The sequence below is a fragment of the Rhamphochromis sp. 'chilingali' genome (assembly GCF_963969265.1).
Source record: "Rhamphochromis sp. 'chilingali' genome assembly, chromosome: 2".
Taxonomy (NCBI): domain Eukaryota; kingdom Metazoa; phylum Chordata; class Actinopteri; order Cichliformes; family Cichlidae; genus Rhamphochromis; species Rhamphochromis sp. 'chilingali'.
This window is the reverse complement of record NC_137930.1, coordinates 35,378,456-35,406,369: the sequence shown is the minus strand read 5'-3', so window position 1 is coordinate 35,406,369 and position 27,914 is coordinate 35,378,456. Positions and strand designations below refer to the sequence as shown.

At 39.9% G+C, this 27,914-nt stretch overlaps 3 protein-coding genes across 3 annotated transcripts in view; 2 read left to right on the top strand and 1 right to left on the bottom strand.

The window, feature by feature from the left end:
- LOC308392879 (MAM domain-containing protein 2-like) overlaps positions 1 to 27,914 on the top strand; it is a 226,660-nt gene that overhangs the window by 168,220 nt on the left and 30,526 nt on the right. The gene's annotated exons all lie outside the window — the stretch shown is intronic.
- Positions 938 to 8,490, top strand: spag8 (sperm associated antigen 8). Its single transcript, XM_080876175.1, has 6 exons — positions 938 to 1,154; positions 2,152 to 2,311; positions 2,534 to 2,579; positions 4,516 to 4,630; positions 4,885 to 4,947; positions 6,496 to 8,490. The coding sequence occupies exons 1-6, from the start codon at positions 1,086 to 1,088 to the stop codon at positions 6,601 to 6,603; spliced, it is 561 nt and encodes a 186-aa protein (XP_080732301.1). The 5' UTR covers positions 938 to 1,085; the 3' UTR covers positions 6,604 to 8,490.
- Positions 14,219 to 27,914, bottom strand: part of npr2 (natriuretic peptide receptor 2) — a 91,430-nt gene continuing 77,734 nt past the window's right edge. The window contains exons 18-22 of the mRNA XM_080876170.1: positions 24,059 to 24,127; positions 23,642 to 23,816; positions 19,903 to 20,001; positions 16,790 to 16,881; positions 14,219 to 14,780 (exon numbers count right to left, since the gene is read on the bottom strand). Coding sequence (XP_080732296.1) covers positions 14,718 to 14,780; positions 16,790 to 16,881; positions 19,903 to 20,001; positions 23,642 to 23,816; positions 24,059 to 24,127 — 498 coding nt within the window. The 3' untranslated portion in view covers positions 14,219 to 14,717. The remainder of the gene's footprint in view (positions 14,781 to 16,789; positions 16,882 to 19,902; positions 20,002 to 23,641; positions 23,817 to 24,058; positions 24,128 to 27,914) is intronic.

Sequence of the window (27,914 nt, the reverse complement as noted above, 5' to 3'; positions counted from 1 at the left end):
AACCCTTGCTCAGCAGGATGGCTGTACCCGTAGATGTATCAATCAGCGAATGGCTGTAAAGCCGTTTTACCAGGTGATCAGATGACAGGGGTGTTATCTTTGTTCACTTTAATTGCACCCCACGGGACAGCACTTTCTCGCTCAGCTGTCTCCTGGAGACTAGAAGCTCTGCCTCTGTGCTCACCCGAAAGAATGTGAAGAAGAATGTCTTATTCCACTTTCATTCTGAGGAAAGCTTTTTAGCTCCTCTGTAAATGTGGATGATATTTGACAGACTATATATAACTTGAATAATAATAACTTTATTTATACATGGCACCTTTCAAAACAAAGTTACAAAGTGCTTCACAGTACAAGATGGGAAATGGAATGAAATAACATAAAGAATACTGGCAACAAATGGAGATAAGAGCAAGGAATAAAGAAAATTAGAAATGGAAAAACAGGTAAATTAAAAGCAAATATTAAAAAATGAATTAAAAAGGATAATTAGGGGAAGGTGATAAAACAATTATTATGGAGAACATAAATGTAAATCAAAGTGCAGGCACAGAAAAAAGCTGCATATATGTCTTTAAGATGGATTTAAAAGATGACAGTGAGCCTTCTTAGGAAGCTTGATTCAGAGAGTGGGTCCACTGACTGAAAAAGCTGGATCAGCCTTGGTTCTCAGCTGAAATTGTGGGATAACCTTGGCTGAGGACCTCAGGTTAGGACCTGGAACGTACAGTCCCACAATTTGACAGCCATCTTAAATCTTAGCTGTTTTAAAGCATTGTCTAAATTTTATTTAATTTCAGTTGCTACTGGCTCATAAAATAGAATCACCAGCCAAGTCTGATTAAAAACATGGGTTTGCTAATGTTGGCCCCAAATAAGGTTTTAAAATGCATTCCACCCGGAAGTTTACCTTTTCTTACAACGTGCTACGTTGTGCATTGTTGTTGTTGTCATGGCGACGCTTCCGTCGAACAAACGCTGTTGCTAAGCGATGCTCGTAAACTTTAACTTAGAAAGACGATCCCGAAGCTACCCGCAGCTCCATTCACTTGCGTTCAGTCCAGTTCCATAGTTTTGTTCCCGTTATGACCGAGCAGACAGCCGCTGTGGGACATAAAGTTGGAAAACCGATGTTGCATAACTGGGTCGAAGAGGTGAGTGCTGTGAACCATTTCCGAGGTTTAGCTAATGTTAAAAGTTCACGCGAGACTTCTTAACAACGTTTGCTAATTTAATCTAATAATTAATCTGGAGCTAACACCTGGTGTCTAGGTAACCATATTTGAAAGACAGAGTCCCTGACACAGCAAGTATATGTTATAACACGGATGTCACTCAGGGCCACAGAATTAGGTACACCTTGCTAGCACTGCTAGCACTAAGTTGGATCCAATTCTACCTTCAGAATTGCCTTAATTCTTCGTATGGTCTGCTCCTGCTGTAGCCCATCTGCTTCAAGGTTTGCTATTTTGTGTAGTATTTAGAGATGTCCTTCTGCATACCTTGCTTATGACAAGTGGTTGTTTGAGTTTCTGTTGCCTTCAGCTCAAACCAGTCGGGCCATTCTCTGACCTCTGGCATCAACAAGTCATTTTACCCGTGAGAACTGCTGCTCACTGGATATTTTTTTCTTTTTTGGACCATTCTCTGTAAACCCTAGAGACGGTTCTGTGGGAAAATTCGTGTAGATGGGCAGTTCCTGAAATACCCAGATCATCCACGCCATGTTCTTAAATGACCTTTCTCCCCCATTCTGAGGCTTGATTTGAACTTGAGCAGATCATCTTGACCATATCTGCATGTCTAAATGCAGTGAGTTACTACAATGTAATTGGCTAATTCAATAGTTGCATTAAAAAGCAGTTTAAAAAGAACAGGTGTACCTAATGGACTGGCCAGTAATTGTGTATCAATATAGTTGTAATTCCTCACCAGATAATTCAATACATTTGTAAAACCATTTGAAATAAAGCTGAAAGTCTGCACTGCAGTCATGTCTTGATTGTCTGATTTATAATCAGCTGTGATGGTGTACAGTTGGAAAAAGTACAAAAACATTTTTTTACTTATCCAAAATTGTAGATTTTTATGGTTTTCCACCCGACTAAAAAATCCTGTGATTTTTGTTTTTTTTGGGGTTTTTTTACTCAGAGAGCCATTGCAGATCTCCATACAGAGGACCCAAAGACACACAAGCACATACATGGCCACAAGGGGATTCTCACAATAGACCTGGAGTCCAAGATGGAGTCTGTGACTACGCTGAAAGCAGCTTATGTTGCTCCAAAGACTCCAGTGGGGAGGTTACAGGGTATGTGTCTTTATCTTTCACCAGCCAGAATGGAAAAAAAAATGTTGAAACCCATACCATTAAGAGCCATGTAAAGAACAGAGAAGCATTTACAAAGAGCTGAAAGGTTTTATTATTTGATGTGACCTCTTCTTATTTTAATTTAAAAAAGTTTTTTATTCTGGGGGATGGCTTTCTATGCATGCCCTGTTCATCCTGTCTTTTGTATTTTCCTCGGTTCAGGCATCAGAGGCGAGCTGCTTAAAAAACACACTGCCCAGATGATAAGGTAAATGAACTATGAACAAGTCTTTTGATGTTAAACGAATTATTTCTGGAAGTGGTTTGTTTATGGAGACGAGGAGCACTGCCTGACCATGTCTTGAGGGGAAGGTGATGTAATATTTACACGTCGGGGTTTGTTTTACTGTTCAGTCACAGCTGTGATAGCTTTTAAATCAGACTTTATGGTGTTATTTTACACAGGGGCCAGTCACCCTTATGGGGTTTATAAAGTCCATCCCTGCAGAGGTGGTTGTTAACATCCCACACAAGTTAACAACTCATAAAAGCCTGTAAAGCGTAATGTCTTCAATGAAAACTTTTTGACTAGTAGTAGACAGTGTGTCATCATTTGATTTTAAACCATACACTAAATTTCCTGAGTTTTATAAGCAAACACCAATGGTGTGTCCAATAGCTTTGTATGATTTGGCTGATTGGCTGTTATGTAAAGCACAACACTGTGTATAAATAATCCTAGCCAGATGGGAGATTGGCGGAGTATCAAGCTTTGGGTTTCATTTCAGTCCAGTATGACATATTTTATATACTATATGTAATACCACAGAGACACTGAGTGTCGTGAAACGATGCAAATAAATGATGCTTACACCAGGAGCCTTAAACGCCCTGCACACCATCAGCTCACCCACACATGTTTGCATTTATTAGAGCTCTTCGCTGGACTGTGTGGGCATGAGCAGACTGCGCCTGGCTAATAGTGCTTCTTGCACCTGCTAGGGCTAGACGACTTTACTATTTCCAGTGAATGCAACGCTTCAGCTTGCGTGCTACGTTCCGTCAAAAGATTTGAAAGAAAGCAAAAACCATCCTTGTATGGTCAGACATCATTCCAGGATGGCTAATCTTAATAGCAAATGAGGCAGATGGATAATTGCATATAATATTATTTTTTTAAATCACTCCTTTCAGAAGCAGTTGATTTTATTTTCTTTTTATGATACTAACTTTAGCATTATGAATGAATTCTGAATATTTTCTGAGTTGCAGGCCCTACACACAGGAGTTAAAGGCAAATTTTCTTCTTAAGTACATGAAGCAGCCATGTGAAAATTTCAGGAATGGAAAAACAAATTTAAGAAAATGGAGAAAACTTGAAAAGGTGTAAACTGGGTAAATGGATGATCAAAACAAGTTCTGCTTCTTACATACATTTCGTTTCCAAAATACCTTTCTAACGTGCAGCTTATGGCTGTGAAATAGTGTTCTTTGCATGTTCTAAATGATAACTTGGACATGTTACTCAGACTTCTCTCTTTGTTCAGACTGCAAGCTTTGTGTATAAAACATAAAAATATATTGCAGGTCTGCTGGATATCTCTGTACTTGAAATGCAATGATTTTCAGAACTTCTGGGAAACAAGAGAGAGCATAAATCTTCAACCCACCTCAAAATTTTTGTGTGGCTTCTTTCAATATATTCACGTCACTATAGGAAAAAATCATCTGTGTCTGAGGAGTTCAGATGGGAAGCACTGATTGATTTTTGATTTCAGGAAAGACCTAGAATTCATCCAACCATCCATTTTCTGCTGTTTATCTGGGTCTCAGTTGTGTGGGCAGCAGAGATGTCCAGACCTCCCTCTAGCACCTCCACCTTTAGCTAATCTGGGGAAGCCAAGGCATTTCCAAGCCAGCCAAGAGACATAGTCTCTCCTCAGCATGTCCTGGTTCTGCCCAGGGGCTTCACAAACCTCTCTGAGGAGGCGCACGGGAGGCATAAATGCCCAAACCACTTCAGCTGGCTCCTTTCAATGTGCAGCAACTTTCAGTATATTTTATAGTAAATAGGTTGTTTACAAAATCATTTAATTACATCATGCTACACTTAAAAAAACAAAACAACAACAAAAACTGTATGTGCTGGATCACAGGCAAGTGCTGCTGCTTGGTGCTTAGATTCTGTCTTCTTGTTTTCACAGTGAGAAGATTCATGCTGATCTGAACCCACTGACTCCCAAAACGGAGTACTGCTCCACAACCCAGAAGGATTTCTGTGTGGAGGGATTTGTGCCTCATAAACCTGAAACAACACGTGTATGTAGAGTTACAAACTTTGTGTGTGTTTGTGTCTGTGCTTAATCTCCCCAAACAGCAACAATCTGATTTCAAAACTACAAAATAAATTTCCATACTTTTATTTCCTCCTCTTTGAGTTGTTTGTATTTTGGTTATGTGAAATACACAGTTGCTGTGAGAAGCAGAATACCTAAAATAATAAGTACATCATCAGCCTCTCCTATAAAAGCCTGAAAATCTTTCTGACATTTTACTGGTTTAATTTTTTACAGGTTCATGACTACAAAACTGACCAGGCCATCACATTCTGGAGTGAAAACTGCCAGCGGATACAGGTAAGTCAGACTGCTTTATCTCATAGTGGTTTCTTTTTCTCTCCTTTAAAATATCCATATTTAAGTTCTATTTAAGTGATTTATTTATCGGTTGAAAGTTATATGTGATCAACAGCACAGCAATTTTCCCTGTCTGATGATGAACACTTGTGTTTGCGGTCTGTCCTTAGTGTCTGAGCAGATGTTTTCCTTTCTTAAAGAATACTGTTTAGCCACTAATAGCACCATGAAATATGTCAGGGAACACACAACAGCAGCAGGAGAGTCACACTTATCCACCAAGGTCAAGAGGAGGATATTAATCACCTCTCTCTGCTGTGATTAGTCATAGTAGGGGTGGGTGATATAAACGATATACGACAGAAACGATATAAATTTGGCCAACGATAGAGATTTTGACTATACCGCTCTATCGCGATAGTGCATGTTGATGACGTCATCAAGCTGCGCCTGTTTTGGTGGAAAGCATTGCAGCAGCTACAACCATTATCATCTGCAAATTATGCCGGCAGTCATAGCAAAGAGATGAAGCACTGTTGAAATATGGGTAAAGGCAAAAACTGCACTTCCTCCACTTCCGTAACATTGATTCATTAATGTTGAATTCTCTCTCTATTCCCATCTTGTTGCAGTATATTAATAACTAACCTCGTATTGTGGATGAATAATCTCAGTTGTTCTCCTGACTGAAGTTTGGCCCGTGTATAGCATCCTGCTATGCGATTGCGTTTGTCCCTGACCACCAGAATCCCTCACGTTAAATTTTATCGAGTGGAAAAAAGTTGGCGTTCATCCTCCAGCTTCACTGTGCTAATGTTATGCTAACATAGCTGTGTCGCTAGCAATCACGTAGCACAACATTATATACCAGGTAGTCCAACTTCAGTACCCCTGCAAACGCCACTCCTGTTTAGTTTTCTGTCTTCATTTATGTTGGAAGTGGTAGCAGAGCTGTACGTTTTAATTAGTTTCAAAAATCTCTCAGTCAGAACATGGTATGTCATGTTTAGGTGGAAACTTGCGAGCTAACTTCCTGTTAACTTCTAACTCCGTTAAATTTAATAAATTCTGTTTTCATGGATGTTAAACTTAATTGTTACACCTGGTAAAGCAGCATCACTGATGATTTAATTAAAGATGAAAGAATTTAGACCGTTTTTAACTCTCAGTGTTCGTTTGGGACCTGAACAGGACGGAGTTTTGGACCCAGATTACTCCGCGAAGCTCCTCACTACGGCAGCCGTAATGCTCTGACAATCCATCAAGCAGTGTGGCTTAACAAAGTTGTACTAAAACATTTTTTAACAGATTTCTGCACGCCAAAATCAGTTCGAGGTCAGTAAGCACAACCAGAATTCATACATAAGGCACACTCTCGATTTTTGAGAAAATTAAAGGATTTTAAGTGTGCCTTATAGTATGGAAAATACGTTATACAGAAGAAAAGAATATATCACGATATATATCGTTACCGCACGTGCTTCAAATTATACCGCGATATGGATTTTAGGCCATATCACCAAGTCATAGTGTATTTTTGTGTCACAGGGTGTGACTGCCGCCCGGAGCTCGAAGGGACCCTTCAGGAAGTCGGCTCTGTTCAGCACGCCCATCACCGAGCGGCTGGATGAAATTGATCTCCCACCTGACAATTGAGGCACTACACCAGTGTGCTGTTCTGCCACTTTTTTTAATGATTTTTTTATTAAAATGGTAATCCATTTTAAAGGTTAAGTTTAGTTCTTAGCGATAGTGGCACCGCAAAGGATTTATCTATTCTTTAAGGCTATTCTTTTTTTTGTTATTATTGGCACTCATGTTGGTTAAGTGAACTGCCATCGCCAAAACAGCAGTTAGAGCTGCACAAGACTCACTGTGTGTACTGGACATCATAAATCCTATGCAACAGCTGGGAGACCAGCATATATTCTGTGTACCCGAATGTCAGTGTATTGACAACAAAACTGACTTGGATGAGATGAATCAGCAGTCAGTGTTTGAAAAGATGCTACCTAGATGCTGAGTACCATGACCGCAGCTGTATTTACATCTGCACCATGAGCACGTCACAGGAATGGGAGGAAAGAAGGATGTTTTGAGTGTGGAAGTGGACCCGTGGGATGTCATTATTTTCTTATTACTGAGCAAGTATCTCCGTGCCATCAGTGGAAGAAACTCCAAGCTGCCGGGCATGACAGATTAACTCATTCTCAGTAATATGCATTAATCTGCCAATCAGATTTAATCATTTCAGATTGTCCCTGCCCACTTTTTCCCCAGGTAACAACAACAAATTGACTGGAGGGTTTTTGAGATGCTAAAGATGGCCCCTGGCTGCAAGGAGTGAATTACTTCTAATCAGCCAATCGTATTGCGTCACTTAGCATATGAAACGGTTCATAACTGTCTGAGAAGCCAGTGTTTTCAAAGTGTGCACATATATCCAAAGGAAAATTTGTTGTGTACACCTAGCGCTGCATTGGACCCTTTTTGACTCCAGAACTGCCTTAGAGTAATTCTTCTTCATGAAGATTTTGGTCCACGTTGATGTGATTTGTTGGCTCCCACATCTCAAAGGTGCTCTGATGGATTGAAAGCTGGTGAGAAACCATAACCTTCTCAAGCAAAGTCTAAGAATATCTGTAATAAGTAAACCTTTCACCCTGTCTCTCTCACACTGTTAGCTGTGGTTCCTCCATGCGGAGGATGAAGCAGGTTTCACTGATTGATGGGTGTGACAGCAACTTTAGTACTTTCTGCACCTGACTGTTGTGTTGCTGTGTGCACCTAGCCGGGAGTTTGTTTACATCCTCTGTTCATCTTTTTCTGTAATATGTCTGTTCCTCCTTTTTGCAACCTGTAATTATTGCATTCAGTTAGTGCTGAGTGGCAAAAAGACACACCTTTCTCTGACACGGGGTAAATATGTCACCCTTAAAGAGGAACAACAGCTTCTTCACACACATGTGCTGCTACAGCATGCTAATTTAAAACAATACATCGCTGGGAGTCACACAATGTATGCTACAGATTCATGTACGTCTTCTGTCAATCAAAGGACAATGTTGGGCTCTGCTGATCCTTTCTGGGCTTTCAGCAGGGATTAGTGGGTGGTAGCTATGGCGACAAGTAATTTTTAGTGTATATCGCTGCAGCTTTTCTCTCCAGACATTTCAATATCTCACCACATCATACAGGAAAACCAATTTGCCTCTGAAAGACAAGGGCTTGCAGCAGATTTGTACTCAACATTTGAAATGAAATGTGATACAGCAACTGTCATTTTGTTTCAGCTGTGCTATTTATACATGCTGAGCTACGCTGCACAATAGAAATCTACAGACAGTGAAGTCATTTTTAGGTCAGAAGGTAATGTTCTGTTCCCACAAGGGTGTAACTGCTATTTTAGCATAACTGAAGTGACTGTATCCTAATGCTGACCAGGTCCTAACCATAGACTATGTATACTATGACAAATATACTAACAAGTATACTAACAAATTTCCCACATGTGGGACTAATAAAGGTTATCTTATCTTATCATTTTGAGTCAGTGGCCATATTTCGACAAGAAGGCAAAGCGCTTAGTTATCAACCGAATGGCAGCAAGCTTGGTTAGAATCCATAAACTATAAGGGTGCAACTCACAGACACATGTCTCCTAATTAGTGCAGTGATGTCTCATGATATTAATCAGCTAATTTATTTTTATAGAAGGCTTAAACTCAAACCAGTTAGCACGGGTCAGTCCTAGGAGACACAATAGGCTGTAGCTTTAATTAGTCAAAGCGCCAAAGCCATGAAGCCTCAATAAAAATTGAAGGCTGAGTTCCCAAACAAAAATCTAACCTGGAACAATTGTTTTAAAGAAGTAAATTATATAAAGGGACCAAAAAGAGTTTTTCTACTGGCTGCTGGAGGCACAGTCTCCATAGGCTCCCATGGTAAACGTACAGTACTCACAAATAAAAATAGTGTATAATTAACAGGTTTATTATCATTAGCTAAAACTAAACTAAAATAACGATGTTACATCCACTTCAAAGAAAGTATCACTAATGCTAGGGAACAGCAGCTAACAACAGCTAACAGGGGTTAACAGCAGTTAACAGTAGCAAAATCAGCAGCACTACGGACAGTTCAGCTTTCATCGGTCAGATTAGCGTCTCTGAATTACTGACCCGTATCACAGTCCTCACAAAGTTTTATAGCCTCTTCCGGAGTAAATAAAAGTGCATGCTTTTCACCCATGTTGACAGCTGAGGTAAACAGTAGACTGGCAGCATTCCACAGATGGGGAAAAAACTCAAGGGCCGATCCAGTCCAGACAAACACACCGGCCATAGCCAATACAGTCTAAATTTAATGTTTTTGATCTCTCTTGGCTGACTAAAACATTCAATTCAATTCAAATTTATTTATATATCGCCAAATCACAACAAAAGTCACCTCAAGGCACTTTATATTGTACAGTAGATACAGAGAAAAAAACCCAATAATCATATGACCCCCTATGAGCAAGCACTTTGGCGACAGTGGGAAGGAAAAACTCCCTTTTAACAGGAAGAAACCTCCAGCAGAACCAGGCTCAGGGAGGGGCGGGGCCATCTGCTGCGACCGGTTGGGGTGAGAGAAAGAAGACAGGATAAAGACATGCTGTGGAAGAGAGACAGAGGTTAATAACAGATATGATTCAATGCAGAGAGGTCTATTAACACATAGTGAGTGAGAAAGGTGACTGGAAAGGAAAAACTCAATGCATCATGGGAATCCCCGGCAGCCTACGTCTATTGCAGCATAACTAAGGGAGGATTCAGGGTCACCTGGTCCAGCCCTAACTATATGCTTTAGCAAAAAAGAAAGTTTTAAGTCTAATCTTAATAGTGTCTGTCTCCCGAATCCAAACTGGAAGCTGGTTCCACAGAAGAGGGGCCTGAAAACTGAAGGCTCTCCCTCCCATTCTACTTTTAAATACTCTAGGAACAACAAGTAGGCCTGCAGTGCGAGAGCGAAGTGCTCTAATAGGGTGATATGGTACTACAAGGTCATTAAGATAAGATGGGGCCTGATTATTTAAGACCTTGTATGTGAGGAGCAGGATTTTGAATTCAATTCTGGATTTAACAGGAAGCCAATGAAGGGAAGCCAAAACAGGAGAAATATGCTCTCTCTTTCTAGTCCCTGTCAGTACAAGAGTACTGCAGCATTTTGGATTAGCTGAAGGCTTTTTAGCGAGTTTTTTGGACATCCTGATAACAATGAATTACAGTAATCTGGCCTGGAAGTAATAAATGCATGAACTAGTTTTTCAGCGTCACTCTGAGACAGGATATTTCTACCTTTAGAGATGTTGCGCAAATGGAAGAACGCAGTCTTACATATTTGTTTAATATGTGCGTTGAAGGACATATCCTGGTCAAAAATGACTCCAAGGTTCCTCACAGCATTACTGGAGGCTGAAGTAATGCCATCCAGAGTAAGAATCTGGTTAGATACCATATTTCTAAGATTTTCAGGGTCGAGTACAATAACCTCAGTTTTATCTGAATTAAGAAGCAGAAAGTTAGCGGCCATCCAGGTCTTTATGTCTTTAAGACATTCCTGCAGTTTAACTAATTGGTGTGTGTTATCTGGCTTCATGGATAGATAGAGCTGCGTGTCATCTGCATAGCAGTGAAAAATGTATGCTATGTCTTCTAATGATGCTGCCTAGGGGAAGCATGTATAATGTAAACAGAACTGGTCCTAGCACTGAACCCTGTGAAACTCCATAACTGACCTTAGTGTGTGAAGAGGACTCTCCATTTACATGCACAAATTGGAGTCTATTAGATAGATATGATACAAACCACTGCAGCACAGTACCTGTAATACCTACAGCATGTTCTAATCGCTCTAATAGGATATTATGGTCAATGGTATCGAACGCTGCACTAAGGTCTAGCAAGACAAGCACAGAGATGAGTCCACTGTCAGAGGCCATAAGAAGATCATTTGTAACCTTCACTAAAGCTGTTTCTGTGCTGTGATGAACTCTGAAACCTGACTGAAACCCTTCAAATAAGCCATTCCTCTGCAGATGATCTGTTTGATATGAAAGGAAGGTTGTTTGTCTTATAGCAGATGCCATAGCTAGGATTATACACTTGAATTGTGACAAATAAGAAAACAGAACTCGGTTGACTGCAGCTGGCAAACTACTGAAATCTAGTGGTGAAAACTTTTAGTAACTTTATAAATGACCAACATGTTTACAGCCTGGAACAAACAGAAAATTATATAAATAGTTTATGCTGGCGTCCACTCTGGCGTCCACTTGGCTTCATCTCCAGAATTTTCTAGTCACTGAACTGGGTGCCTCAGCTGTGTTTGTGTTGTTGGTGCTGTGATATCTCTGAGGGGTGGATCAGCCAATAAGTCTGGGCTTCAGTTTGGGTCATAGACAGTATAAAACATGGATGTAGCTTCGAGGTCAGAAACTGAGATCAACGTGAAAGGCCATCAGATGGCAATAGTTGTGGTTGCACAAACACTTGAACCCATAAAGGTTACATGGAAAATGATTTTCTGATTGGCAATAACAGAGCAGCAAAAGGAGCTTTATTGTATGGGTGGGGATTTGACTCACTTTTGGATAAAGTCCCAAGTGGCCATCAGAGGAACTGCAGTTTTTTGCTTTTCAGCCTTGAGTTTTTCCCTTGGTAGTCGCTAGAATTTATTTTTTTGCTCTTTATTTTAATCTGCAGAATTTTGGCTTTTTGGCTTTTACTGTTTCTCTGAAACTATCTGCAAAATCCTCAAAAGCTTTAAACCACTGAGATCAAAGAAATTCTGTGTTCAACACAAAAAAACACGTTGTCATTCTTACAGAGTGTCACGGAGGAGCAGGGAGGACTCGGCGCAGACTGAAATCTCAGAAAAACAGGTTTATTTACACACTCCAGGTGCACTATATACAGGTGAAGGAGAAGGGGGCCAGGGTTCCCAGGGGTGCAGAGCGGGGTCGGGAAAAGCGTCCAGAGTCTCCAAACCAAACACGAGAAATCTGCATACAGAGAACAAGGGTTAGCACGGAACTTTCACGGACAGCGCTCAAAACTGGCTGAGGCTAAAGTAGCACTGATGAGCATTATTCAATAGTCCAGCGGCGAGGTGCTCTCAGTCACTGCCTTAAGTAGCGGGAGCAAACAAGGTGAGGAGCCACAGGTGATTGCCTACAGGTGGTGGAGGCCGGGAGCTCACAATGAGCTCCGCCCAGGCAGCGAGCAGAGAGAGAGGAGAGAGAGAAAAGACAAAACATAACATGTAGCCACACAGGGCCAGCCGAGCAGGCACGGGGACCATGACACAGAGATTGCGGCCAGAAATAGCAAGAGTCCCTACGAAGCTAAAATGCTGATATTGCTCCTATTTATAGTTATATCGTTTTTTAATATGCATATATCTTGCATCTGGAATTCACCAAAGCTGTTTTCCAGAGACACAAAGTTACTCTGTGTAAACTCGGAGCAGTTCGTGTAACAAAAGGTCTGATCTATATGTGGCAAAAGCAGAACGTAAAAGATGATTGGATGACAGCCAGGTCAGCTGAGGGAAGCTCGGCGTGGGGTTCATTGGAGACCCTCAATTCCCTCTGTGTGGCTCTAACTGGTGTCAGGATGCGGCATGTCGCCGCAAGAAAGTGGGCGGTAATTACAGCCGTGCATGAGGGGAATATGCTATCCTGCAGAGATGACAATGCACGAGCGCTCGCGCGCACACACACACCCGTGCACCTGCTCAAAAACTGATGGGCCTCTAATGAGCGGTGATGTCATTACAACCAAAACACAGCTGTCTGCTGCCGACTCGTGTTTCCTCCTCGCTGTCTGTCCACAGGCTGCAGATACACAATGCTCTGCTTTACTGAAGCACACTCAGTATTTTAGGGAAATGTAAAGTGATAGACTGGATGTAAAAAATGGATGCACCCATTACACCCATTACTTAGTGAAACTCAGCAATACTGCTCATTCATAGGGTAACAACCTGTCAATCATAAGGTAGTCCCGTCCTAAAGCATGCACTAATTGGGACCACAGTTCACAAAATTAATATCAGATGTGTTTTCTGTCATCACCATCTCTTCCAGGCCATCTAGGGGAACAACAAAGCATTCCCAGGCTAGCCAAGAGATGTAACCCCACCTGTCCTGGGGGTATCCCAGGGTCACCTCCTCCTGGTGGCACATGCCCAGAACATCTCACCCAGGAAGAATCCTAATCAGATGCTTGAACCACCTCAGCTGGTTTATTTGAATGTGGAGGAGTAGTGGCTCTTCTGAGTCCGTTACAAAAGGACTGGACTCCTCACCCTACCTCTAAACAAGAGCTCATGACCATAGGTCAAGGTGGGACGTAGAATAGAGGAGGAAAAGAGAACCACAGAGAAGATTCGTGGATGTAGTGAAGGACCTGCGGACGGTTGGTGTGACCAAGTAGCATGCTACAGTAGAGACAGGGTGAGGTGGAGGCAGACGATCTGCTGTGCTGACCCCTCAAGGAAAAACATGAAGTACTGCTCACCTCGGCAGGGTGGATGTATAAACATTTTCTTTGCAAAAGGGTCTGGGTATCACTGAATAATGTTGGTTTCCTAGTACAAATAAACATATATGAATAAATGAAATATGAAAAAATGTTCTTGGTCTCAGAAACAAAACTGAAATGCTGGCCTGAGACATCTGCGCACGGTCAATTACTCCGTTAGTTCCTCTGAAACTGAAACAGGAAGTCAGCTGTTTGTTTGTTACTAAACCAAATCAATAAAGTCATGTGACCGATTTCTATTTTGTTTCCAAATGAAAAATTTGGAAACGAAAAAAGAAAACTCACTAGTTTGGTTGGTCTTGGGTAGACAGGAAGTAGAAGTTAAGAGAAATAAATATGAAAATAAAAGCAGATAACAGAATAACCTGCTTTGGTTCAACCTACCTCGTTAACCAATTAATCTTCCAAGGTTAACAGCAAAGGTTAGAGTGCCTCTCTAGTAAATTGGTTGCTGCACTTAATTTTTTTTTAAAGATGCAATGGTTTAGAGGGACACTCGATATTTGAGGGGACCGTGGAAGGTCATTTATGAATTGCTTCTGAGTTGAAAGTGGGTGTTTGTCAGGAAGATTTGTAATGCTGGAAATAAAGGGCTCTTTTCTCACATTACACCCTTTGTGAAAGCAAATATCAATAACACCACAAAAGAAATCCAATAATGTAAAAATAGTCCCTGGTCCATAAATGAAAAAGAAGTGTGTTTTACTGAGTTTATTGAACAAAATATTTTACAGTATCTTGGATATACATATATACATATTATCTTGCACTGTGTAACACGGCTGAACCTCCTGCAGTGACATCGATTGCAGCACCGTGCCTGCACACTTCAATGGAAATAGGAATACATCATTGACTTTCAAACACATTATACAAATTTTAATATAGAAAGCACAAAAAATAAGAATTTATCAGTGAAAAGTACCCACTCTCAGGACAGAAATTCTTCATACAAAAACAACTTTACAGTTTTAATCTCTCTTTTTTTGCAGTTTCAGTATGCAGGTAATAAATATACCTGGAATTCCCTCTTTGTTGTTGTTGTAGGGTGTCGTTCACCTTTCCTCTGCAGGGAAATCACCATTAAAGACTTATTCTAGAACAAATAAAAGAAGTGGCTCAGCCACTGGAGCTTCTGCTGGCGTCTCCACCACTGCTGCTCTCACATTATCAGCAGGCCTCTCAGATAACATACACATCAGTCTTCTCCCCAAGAAGCCAGTACGTTCTCATTTTGCCTTTGCCCTGGAAAAACACAGAAATCAATAAGTTCATCAATGGAGATGAAGAGTGGAGGGGTTGGTATCCTCTGCTGACCTTTGCTTAAAGGTGACACTATAAAGCTTTTAAGTCTCCCTTTGCTCACATATGACACTTTATATAATATATTCTGACTATAGATAAATGTGAAAGGATATTTACTCCTAAATGATTTACCTCTCAAAATTATTAAACCACTTTTGATTGCTGCTTTTACCTTCAAGTGTTCAAGTTGGACTTAATACGAGGTAACCAGTTCATCTACATTTGTCAGGATCCTGGGTCTCCTGACCCAGCGTTTTTAGTTCTTTGTGATTCTTGTATCTTGTACTCTTGTAATTTATTCTATGGTTTCTAGTTTTGATCCCTTACTCTTCATATTTCTCTGTGTCCCCTCTGTTCTGTGTACGTCTGTGTCTTTGCATGTTTGAGTTTCTTGTTTTCTGTCACTCTGTATTGTGAATTATGTTCTCATGGTTGGTCTTTTGTTACTCCCTCGAGTCTAGTTTCTTGTGTTCCAAGCTTAGTATTTCCGTCTGCGTATTTTGGTTCTTAGAGTCCTCAGCTTTATGGTTTATGTCTGTGTTTCTTAGTTGCTGTCTCCACCGTGTCAAGTTCGCGTGTCTGTGTTATACTTCCTGTTTTACTTTGAAGGTCTGGGTCTTATGTGAATGTGTCCTGCTTTGCTTCCTTGTCTCGTCAGTCCTGATTTCTCCCAGCTGTGCCCTCCTTCTGTGTCTCATTCCCCTCGTTACTTCCCAGTGTATTTAAACCCTGTGTTTCTCTGAGTCAGTGTCGTGTTGTCCCTCATGCTGTGTGGATCTCCCTGTGAGTTTAGTTTGTCATTTTCCAGTTTAGTTTAGTATGACTTTCCCCTGCCAGCAATAAAGCTGAGTTCGTTGTGTCTAAACCTCGTGCCTGAGTGCCTGCATTTTGGGTCCAACTCCTGCCTGCCGCACAGCGATTCATGACAACATTTTATTAGGTACATGTAGCTAGTAATGGGTTGGAACAACTTTTGCCCTCAGAGCTGCTTTAATTCTTCATGTCATAGATTCAACAACGACCTGGAAACATTCCTCAGAGATTTTGATCCATTCTCCATCAACTGCTGCAACCATCAAGCAGTTGTTGCAGTTTTTGCCAGTGTTGCATCCAGGATGCAAAACCTGTTCTAACTTATCCCAAAGGCAGAAGAGATCTGTTGACTGTGGAGGCCATTTGAGTACAGTGAGCTCATTGTGATGTTCAAAAAAACAGTTTGAACATCACAATGATGAGCTTTGGCATGGCACGTTACCCTGACAGAAGCAGCCATCATAAGATGGGTACTCTCTGTTCATAAATATAAGGACATGGTCAGCAACATTACTCAGGCAGGCTGCGGTGTTTAAAAAAGGCTCAGTTGGCACTAAGGGGCCCAAGTGTGCCAAGAAAGTATCCCAAACACCATTACACTACCATCAGCAGCCGGAACTGTTGATAAAAGACAGGATGGAGCCATGCTTTTATGTCATGTCTGCCAAATTCTGACCCAACCATCTAAATGTGGCAGCAAAATCGAGACTCATCAGACCAGGCAATATTTTCGAATCTACATTTTCTGTGAATGCCAGCCTCAGTTTCCTTAGCATATAGGAGTGGCATCTGGTGTGGTGCTGTGTTTCATTTAGTTACCTAAGAACTTGTCTCATTTAAAGATATTGATCTCTCCTCCTTGGGATGTTAAAATCAATCCCAGCATCCTCATTAATAGTTACAGCCTTGAGTTTACAGGCTGACATATTAATCAGTTAATTAAACCAATAATCCTCAGGCTGATGTATAATGAAAATCATTTGTTGTAAATAAAGAGCAATGCATGATACGTCACTGATAAACCAGTGACGTATCATGCATTGCTCTTTTTTTATTTTTATTAACATTCACAATACATATGAACTCACTTTTGAGGCAAAGGTTTCATTTGGTTTCATTCAGATGACGGTTCCTACCTTCATTTCTACGTCTCCTCGTAATTGGAGATCAAAGTAACCAAACTCATCGAGCACTTCTTTGGTGGCCGAGGACACGTGGATCTTTAAGGCTAGAAGAGACATCAAACACAGCGTGAATGACAAATAACAGCTCACATATCTGCTTTCATCTCCAACCTCAAGATAACAGCTCACAGGAAAACTGTGGAGATGAGCCAATGCATCAAAATGCTAACGGTGATGAAAATCTGTATTGTTTTGTTCTAATAATGCACACAGTGCAGGGACGTGAGACGCAATTCTTGCCCATGAAGCTGCATGCTGCACTGTTAATCGCTGGCTAAGGGCCCTTAGCTGTAAGTGCCATCAATTATTTAGCAGAGGAGGCACAAAACAGGAAGGACCTCAGCAGTTAATCGATACATCTGAAGATTCACTCGCAAAATATCCAGTTATAGATTCATAACACGGTACTGCTGTCACTGCCAGTTAAGAAAAGAAATGTCAGCACAAACAGCATCAGATGCAGCAGGTCACCGCGGCTTATAATTAGCTCACAAATCAGATTTTTCCTCAGGAGTGCTTCCATCAAAACTCATTAAGAAATGAGTCAGAGACAGAGATGAACAGGTCCTGCGTGCAGTGATAAAGGGTCTATTATTTACTGCTGTTAATTCTGGAAGTCTGGTTCTTGTTTGTTCAATGGGACACGTCCAAAATGTCAACCTCAGTGTTGTTTCCTGATTTGCCAGCCTACAGCTACAGCTAAAGCATACATCTTTAATTAATAAAAAAAATCAGTGCACAATTTAATTTTGGATTTTCTCTAAAGTAATTAAAGATGTTGTACAATCATTCTACCCTGGAAAAAGAACAGTTCAAAGAAATCATTACAAGCCCAAAATCATTATGAAATTCATGCGCATGATGGTTATAAGTAAATGTTTGATTATAACTGTGTCTCACATAGTGATATGACCCTTTACAGTTTACCCAAAAGGCATGTTTTCAAGTTTGGGGTTAGTCCTGTATCTCAGGAAAAAAAAAATCAGCTTATTCTAAAGGGGTGAGGTGGGAAGCGCTGACTACTTTTTCATTACTTATAATTTAAACATCAACGGGCCCAGGATAGATCCTTGTGGGATCCCTGTGGATTTTGCAATTTGACAAATTGAGATTTGTTTAGAAATATACGGTTATATCAGTTTAAGCATTAAAAAACATAAGCTAGATGTGGAAAAAAATAAAGTGAATATAAAGACGCCAAATTTCAACCCACTACAAGGAAGGTCTGTAACTTGGAAAACATTAAAGCTATTTTACTTTTAAAAAATCAGCCTATTCTGAAGTTGTATGCTTAACCTCATAAGACCCGAACTCTTTCATGGCATGCATTTTTTATTTTTCTTTGCTATTTGGGCTGATTGGGACCTAAAGAATGTAAAAACAAAGAATTACCAGATTTATTTTTTTTTTACCTAATTTTTGTTTGTGAGAAAAATGAGATCCACATATGAGGACATTTATTTAAAATTTTGATAGAACAGTGGCAGTATAATCCTCGTAAGTGCATATCAGGCCCTTGTAGAGAAAACTTAAGTATTTTGGTCTAGACGTCCCAAAATGTGATGTCCACATATGTGGACGCCAGGTCCTAGGAGGTTAAAAAAGTTCTCATTTCAGTTTCCCATTAAAAAAGCTTTTCAAATATTCAACTAAACCAAATGCAGTACCAAGTTTGGGATTTTCTATATGTACAGATGGGTGGCAAATTAAAGGGAAAGCCAACAGTAAGATTCAAAGACAAAAACAACTGGATCACAATAATTCATCCTTAAGAGACTAATGTCGCATTCAGACCAAACACAAAGCAAAGTTTTCATGCAGCTCAGTTCATTTAAAGAATTTATGCTATTTTCCCCTGTCTGATGTCAACAGAAGCAAACCTGTGTTTGTGTAAATATTTCAATTTTAAATTTGCCTCATGCTACAGTGCGGATTCGCCCGACACAACTTTATCTGCCTTGTTAAGACTGGTGTGATTTCCAAAAGCCAAGAAGCACATCAAGCTAGATGTTGGCCAGTCTGTTCGTGCATTTATTTTGTGTTTCTTATTCTGTTTTTTTTCTTCTATCTAATAGTAGCTTATTTTTTTCCTGCTATCATAATGTAGCATGTTTGCACTGGTCGTCTTGGTTTTCAGTTACTTCTAGTCTTCTTTTTGCTCATCTTTTGTCTTTCTGTGGCCATGTTTGGTAATAGTAACAGACAAAACTTTTGTCTTTTTGTTATTTCCTATTTTAATTGGAAGAAAAGCTTTCTTTTATTTCCTGTTGCTGTTTCCCTCCTCTGTGAATGTCCGCCCCACCTTCATTGTTTTTACCTGTGGCTAATCTTGTGTTTTATGTGTTTATGGCATCTTTTTTAAATTCAAGGGTACTTTTAATAATATGGCTTGATGCTTTATTCACAGACCAACAAACAGGTAAAGAAAGTTTGCTCATCTACGATGAGTTGTCATTATGGTTAATTTATTCCAGCTGTCTGCCAAACCTCTACATTAAAGTTAAAAGGAAATGCATCTGTGTCTTCCTCCTCTCTTCTCTGTCCTCGTGATCCATTTAAGACATCCTTCATCCTGGAGTACTGAGATTAACTTACACAGTCACAGGGAGAAAGACGGAGGAGATAAGGAGGCACAGATTAGAGAAATGGGAAAGAAGCCTTTAGTCCTGTCTCCGGTTTTCTTTTTGTCAGAGAGTCGCCTTTTCTCCCTGTTAGCCTCCTGTTTCTAGTTTCTGTCTTCTATGCTTTCATGTTTCCCAGTTTTTGTTTTCTCCTTTTGTTGCTTACCGTTGGACTTTGTGTTATCGGCTTTGTTTCTGTTTGAGTTTTTCTTTATGGACCTTATCACCAGCAGTGCAAAAAGTGTTTAAAAGAAGTGAAAAGTTAATTAAATACAGAGCAGCTGCAATACAAGAATAAGAATAAGCTACGAGTCCTTTTTAACTTCAACACTGCAAAGATTTGTACGAAGCGTGTTACTCCTTCTGTTGAAAACACAGATTTACGTAGTAACGCCAGCTTTACATCCAACAGACAGCAGAGAGGAAAAACCCAGTGACACTCACCCTCTCCATTCGACTCCATCCGGGATGCCGTGTTGACAGTATCTCCAAACAAACAGTATCTGGGCATTTTCAGCCCCACCACGCCGGCACACACTGGGCCTGTAAAACAAACACTAAATATAGTCAGATTTTACCAAGGAAAAACAATCATCATACCTGAGGAGCTGGGAAGCTCTGTCATTACCACACCTCAGGGGAAATGTTAAATATGAAGACAGAGGTGTGAGTGAAAGGAAACTGCTCTAAATTACAGTGACGACACTGAGTGCCAGCCTATGCATGTTGGATCGTTTCAGCTGCTGAACTAGAACATAAACAGTGCCTCTATGAGCTGACACAGTCTAAATACTGTGCAAGAAGCTTCTTATAAGTTACGTCAAATTAAAAAAAACAAAAACAAGGGGGGCTCTTGTGCTCATTTCCAGCTCCTAATTTCTACTCTTGGACTGGAGGGTTTTTTTTAGACATTTTAGACATTCATCTTCTGTCTGAAGTAAGACATTTTAGCTCCTCTCCTTTTAAGCCAACTTTCTTCATCAGCCACTTCGGAGCACAGAGTTCCTGAGATGACCATATTAGCAGTGTCCTTTTTCATTGACATCATATGGAGCTAAGAGTAGAAAAAATACTCTAAACAAAGCATTTAGAGCTGTTCAGCTCACAGAATCTATTTGTACATATTTCATTGTCATGTTTAAGATGAGCCTCCACCACTCTGGCAATGCATATATGACAGAAAATGAGTAAAAGAATAACATCCCCCCCTTTAAACTCCATCTGTTTGGGTATTCGAAGAATGGAATTTACAAAGGCTCTGGATACTGTTAGCTAATCTCATGCCCTGGATAACACATGTTTCTTTTATAGTCCAAAAACTATTAATTTATTTTTTATGTTTTTGCCAGGATACACATGAAGAATCACTCAACAGTTATTAAAAAGCATTTAAGTGGGGGCGTTCAGAAATCAGAACCCGGAGACTTAAAGAGACACATGAGGCTGACTAATTTTATTGCATGAAAAGCAGTTAGAATAATTCAGCCTTTCTACAAGCGCCTCGCTCATCTAGTTTTAGAGGAGTGAGTGTGTGGAGACAGAGAAATGTGCCTTGCTTAGTTCCCAATAATGTCTGAACAAGCTGTCACAATTGCAGGATTCAGGTAGCCTGATTCAGCTTTTTGAATCTTTGATTTGTTCAAAAAGGTCACGGTCGTTCTTTTTACCAGGGAGCTTCCCATCTGGGGCCAATTAACTTTCGATAGACTCAAAGAGCATTTAATAATGAGATTGTGATCTTCTGCCACGGTGGGGAAAGTAGCCACATCAATGGAATAACAGCAACAGAAAAAAGTCTCAAAAAAGCGGGTGAGCATGGAAGAGACCAATGCAACTGTACCTACCGCTTTTTGTTATTCTGTTGTCCCATATGTGATCTGATCAGGTATTGTTGACTTATTTAACCTTTCAAGGCAATTTTTTTTAGGGTTTCCGATAATCACTCTGATCATCGATGACCTCCAAAGTGATCGTTAACTATTTGCTGGTCTTCCTATCCATGGATTTAATCTTATTATAATCGTACTATTATTTATTATTAGCGTAGCATTAAATTTAATCTGCCAGTCTGTAGTTTCATGTTGGTGTCTACTGACTGTGATTGCCCGTTCAGTACCATTTATTTTCCTCCTACGTCTTTCTTCTGCTACCAGTCGAATTGACTGGGAGAGAATGGATCATCTCGACCACCAGCTGGTGTTTTGTAATGGTGACGAGAAGTGCAGCCACACCAGCACAAGTACAAAATGCTGGCACTGGTGGTGGTCACTTGCATGGCCTATATCACCGAAGTCATTTTATATCATAGGTCACATACAACCCACTTTGATCTTAAGTGGGCTGGACTAAAGAGACTCCCCTTTCTGTCAGCCTAAGGAAGTTTAACTACGTATTAGCTACCTATTATAAAAAAAACAAAAGTTTCTATATTAGATAGTGGAAAAACAGGAACTTTTCTGTCATCAATTTTGTTATTTATTACATAATTACCTCCCTGTAGTATAAATAGCAATGTCTAACCAACTCTTTATCAGTAGGAAGAATTTATGAAAATACAGTTAAAAGTCCAAAGTTATTGCCTTCTTTCAAATTTTTCCACTGTCATCCAGAATGGAGTGCTTGCAGGGCCAGTACTGACCCCCAGGCCTTTTGTTTGGCACACCTAATAATGTTTCAGGGTTAGGTAAATTACAGAATTTTCCCTGGGAGGGCTTTGGGGTATACCCTTAAATCACATGTGTCAAACATAAGGCCCGGGGCCAGAATCAGGCCGGCAAAAACTCCAATCTGGCCCACTGGAGATCTTTGGAAAATGTGAAGGAGAACATGCATTTTGGACTTTTAACTATATTTTCATAAATTTTACAGCTTGTCCTATTGATGAAGGCCTCAACCATAGGTGTCCATACTACACCAAAGTAATATCAAAGTAATTACCAAAGTAATAGACAAACAAATAAACAGTTTTCATTTAAACTAAATAAATACAAATAATAAGAGAGGAAAACAATGTTCCAACATGAGAAGTTCTGTTTTGTATTCATTGTAAACACTCTGTGTTTTCCCCTCTTCTTTTTTTCTCTGTAAACTATATCCACAAATACTCAATAAAAATATTTTGAATGAATACATAAAATAAAATTTTTTGTTAATTAAAAAAACTTTCTGCTTTATAATTAAAGGACAGTATGGGCAATGAGAACCTTTAATTTAACACATTTATTTCTTTCAGTTTAAGCCCAAAGAGTTGTGCTGTAACATTTCTTCCATTAAGCAGAGCAGCGTTTCCTTATCATATAGTAAAACTGAGACGTGCTGTTGATATTGCACTTCTTTAATAATAATAATAATAGATACTTTATTGATCCCCATGGGGAAATTACTTGTTTTTCTCTGCATTTGACCCATTCACTCAGTGAAGCAGTGGGCAGCCCACTAAGCAGGCGCCCGGGGAGCAGTGTGTAGGGACGGTACCTTGCTCAGGGGTACCTCAGGGTAGCCGTTAAGTGGATTCGAACCGCCGACCTTCCGATCATGGGGCGACCACTTTACCTACTGAGCTATCCCTGCCCTTTATATTGAGATATCGCAGGGATTAAATGTGCAGCTACTGGATTTTCACGGATGGCCCTGATGTAAAATGAATTTGACTTCCCACTCTTAAATTGCAGGAAAAACATATAAGAAACAGTAATGCTGGCACAAATAACAAATAATAATAATTGATACCTCTGTGACCTCCCTGCTGCTGATAGTATTGGATATTAGAATAGAATAGAATAATCCTTTAATTGTCCCACAAGGGGAAATTTGGTTGTAACAGCAGCCAGAAAGACACATATACACATATTGACTGGATACTGACTATACAGAAGCTCTCCCAACTTTAATATCGAGGATAAGGCTTCCTGTTCCATCTAGCTAACGGTCCCTGTTTAGAAAAGCACATCTAATTAAAGCAAAACTATTGCGATGACTGTTGATGGCATTTCATTACAGATGTAGTCACTCATTTGCTCTTCATATGTTTATGTTTACCTGCATGTTACTAAATCGTGCTGCAAATGCAAACCTTGAAGCTTCTGATACTAAAACTGGACCAAAACATGTTTTTGTGGTGAAGTAAACAAGAAAACTGGAACCCTGCGGGTTTTACATTTTCCACTTGTGAGTTAAGACTCACCTGTGTGTATGCCTATCCTGAGTCTCAGCTGGTCGTTGGGTCTGTGTCGGATCTTGAACGTTTTGACCTGCTCTAACAGGGCCAGCGACATCCCGGCGATCTCTCTGGCGTGGAGTTTGCCGTTCCGCACCGGCAGCCCAGACACTACCATGTAGGCGTCACCGATGGTCTCAACCTGAGGGACCAATCACAAGAAGATCAGTTTTAACCTTCGAGTAAATAAGTCAACTAATTATTTCTATGAGCTGCTGTGATGTTTTTACTTTTAACATTATCTGCTTTGATTTTTGCCTATAAAAGTTGGCTGAAAGGGAGATAAAACTGCTTATTTCAGACAGAGGATGAAGGGAGGGGCTACACACATCCTTCTTATGCAAAGCTACTATAATAGACTCCTCACTGATTATCCCGACGTACCTTGTATACATCAAAGTTGTCGATGATTGCATCAAAACACGTGTACAGATCGTTGAGCAGCGTGACAACCTGTAGAGAGAGAAGTTTTCATGATTCTGTGTTTTCAGTGCAGCAAGAAAAGATAAGAGGTGGAAGTTTTTAGCTCATATCCTGTTTCTCAACCCAAAGCATTATGAGTTAATGAAAAATGTAGAAGTGCACGCTGTAAATCCAGCACTGGGCGCCCTGTTTTCTTTTGTTGAAAGGCTGACAGACTGGGAGACGAGCGCGTCTGTAAAAACCTCAGAGCTGCTCGCATTATTTCTGTCCCTGGACGATTTCCAGGCTTTGAGGCTTACTGAAAAACACAAATACGAGACGATAAATCAAATCCACAGATGGAATATTACAAACGCACAATCTGTCTTAAATTTAGGAAATTGAATTGGCTCGTAATAGTCGAAATGTAGCGGTAATGTCACCGGCTGGCTGTTTATTCAGAGGCCATTATTATTATTTGGGCTTCATATTAGATGTTCGGTTTTTTATTCCTTTTTTTTTTTTTTACAGCTGTTTTCTGAACCTAAAAAAAAAAAAAAACCCATTTGAAGCAGGGACATTTGGTCCTGAGTGAACTGTGATGAAACAGGATATAATTTCCGACCTTTTTGTTGTCAAGTTCTTGAGTTTTCTAAGTATTAGGTTTTGCTTGGGAAGTGGCCAGGAAGCATCTGCGTGGCAGCTGGATTAAGAGCTCATTGAATTCTCTAAATATTAAGAAAAGGTGCTTCAGTGCTTTGTTTATTACCTCCTTTAGCAGAGGATGCATTAAACAAACCCTTTATGAAAGGAAAGCTCATGCAGTTGCTTCATTCAAAGACACATGAAATGAAATGACTAGTATAACCGACATCATGTAAATTACAGCTATATTTTCTATCTAATGGTAAAACCTGATAATATGAAGATGTGCTCTCTATAAAAAAAACAAAAACATATTTTATACAGATTTTATATTTAAATATTTTTTTAAAATTACATCTTATAAAGCTCCGGGCCATGGTAGCCGCAGTCTAATGGTGAATTTATGTCACAGCGCTTGTGTCCACTGTGTAGGTCTACACAGGGAGATTTGAAAACGTGCTTGTGTGCAGTTTCCAAAAATCAGCAGCACATAGCTCGACACTGGATGAGTGTAGGTCAGATGCTAATTGGTTGATAAGCTAAAGAGAACTGAGAAGGGAGCGACAGTGGAAGTTACCACGAAGAGAAAAAAATCGCAAAGATTTTTAAAAAAGCACCTTGAGAAGCACAAATGTATGGAGGGCCAGGGGTGTCAAAATAAATCAACGAAATACATCAATAAATAGTGAATAAAATGTGTAAATAAATGATTAAAATTGGAAATTTATTAAACGTTTTAAAACAAATGAGTTTATAGTGATTTATACATGTAATTATTATTCCCAATTGTAATTAATTCATGACATTTAATTTATTATTTAATTATGTATTAGTTTAATTCACTTTGGCACTTGTGGCCCTCCATACAATGATGATGATGATGATCTGCAGTGAAAACAACAACAACAACAACAACAACAACAACAACAACAACAACAACAACAACAACAGCAGCAGCAGCAGCAGCACAAACAAGAATCGCCAGGAGAGGTTTTTTGTGATACTGCCCCCTGGTGAAGGCAAACAGCTACAACATGTGGACGACAGTCTGCAAAGCTGTCTGTAGCCTGTGATTAGAAACACTGCAGAACTAATATTAACACAAGTAACAAATAATTTTTTATTCTTTTTTTTTTGGGGGGGAGATGGGGTTGCTGCCTTTATTAGATGAGATTAGTGCAGCGAAGAGGAGATGAAATGGGGACAGAGAGAGATTGGGGGAAGTCACGCAGTGACCGGCTTCAGGTCAGCGTCACATTTAGCTTTGCAGCATATGGCTGCCTCCTGGACCTGTAAGCCAAACCAGCATCCAGGAAATAAGGACATTTCTACAGAATGTCACTTTCTCTGCCATTTGGGAATCTGAGCTCCTGCACTGACCCTCTCACAAACTGTAACCCGGTGCACAACAACACCAGAGCATGGCGCTTGCCAGCAGTTGTGACTCATTTTTAATACAAACCTCCATTCACAAAAGTGATAACAACGAACTGCCAGTAAACAGAGATGTCTGAATCTCCTTCTGTCCAACCATATCCTTCAGGTGTTCCCAAGACATTCCCAAAGCATAATCTCTCAGCTGGCTTGTGTCCTAGCTTTACCCAAGTATAGCCTTACTAAAATCCCTCACCTAGGAGGGGCTCAGGGCCCTCGTCAGATGCTCACGCCATTTCAACTGTCCTCTATGTGAAGGAGTAGTGGCTCCACACTGAGCTCCTCCCAAATAACCAAGATCCTCATTCTATGTATGTGTCATATATGTGTCGTATCTGTTGATCAGGCACTGCAAATTATTTAATCCCAACACTGTCTGCTGTCACCAGGGAGCAGTGTCACAAACAAGTTGTCTCTGGGCTACTCTTGCTCATGCTGTTGGACCTTTAGCCAGCTGTGGAGAAGACAGAAGTTACAACATCTAAAAAGACCTTCCTTGTAGTAAAGTGAAGCTGAGTGTTACAGAAACCATGATACTAATATCTGACTGCATACCGACTTTGCTGTCGTCGTGGAAGTACAAGCGCAATGTGTGAAATATTGTGGAAAAACCTGAAAACACCCTTTGATTTATGTGTACATATGTCACTGAGTGTGCTAGTGGAGCATCAGAAACAAAACAATGACCCACTCATCACAGTGTTGCTCTTTGCTGTGCTGCTGATCAAAGCTCTGATAATTACAACTTTCAACACTAGGAGTGAAATATTTCTTTTAACATAGTACTCCCGGGTTAATTAGTGCTTTGTTTTGTCTGGAAATGTGTTTGTACTCTACTATCGTATCCATATGTAATTGATTCTATTTCATATTTTACTATTGAGAAGCACTTTGGTGTACCTCTATGGAACGCCAGGACTGCCATAATGAATTAATTAAATACACCATTAAATAATTAATTAAATGTGTCAATAATTAATTAAAATTGGAATTAATTAATTAAATAAATAGTTATGACACATGTAATTAATTAATTATTGACACATTTAATTAATTATTTATGTATTTCACATTTTAATTAATTATTGACACATTTAATTAATTATTGACACATTTAATTAATTATTTATGTATTTCACATTTTAATTAATTATTGACACATTTAATTAATTATTGACACATTTAATTAATTATTTAATGATATATTTATTTATTTCATTTTGGCAGTCCTGACGCCTGGCTCTCGTCATGAAATAATTTTATCTGTCAGCCTCACCCATCAAACTCAGGGGGCGGGGTTAACGCTGCCCATGCAGCTTCTCTAACATTTGATTGGTTGCCGTGCAAAGTAAGTCAAAACAGGTCGATCCTAGATAATCGATTGCTTGTGTAGACTTGGGGCAGCCAGTTATCCCAGAATGCAGATCAAATCACAAGCAGCAATGGTGGTGGTGTAGTTTTAAAATACCCCGTTTTTCTGTCACCAGCTACACTTTTAACAGTGTTTTAGCCGCGAATGTCGCGCCGTATGTCTGGTCAGGTTGTCAACATAGAACATGCTTGCAAAAGTGCTCAGATGTTTTCAGAGATTTCACTAGCTCTGCTAACAGTTAGCATGCAGAGTGCACCGAGGGGGGTACATTAACCGGTTTGTTTACATATTCCACTCTCCGTGTTCCACATGTTGCATTCGCAGATTCTCATTTTCACCGAACGATCGTCTCTTTCCGCCTGGTCTTGTGTCTCTGTGCTTCTGTAA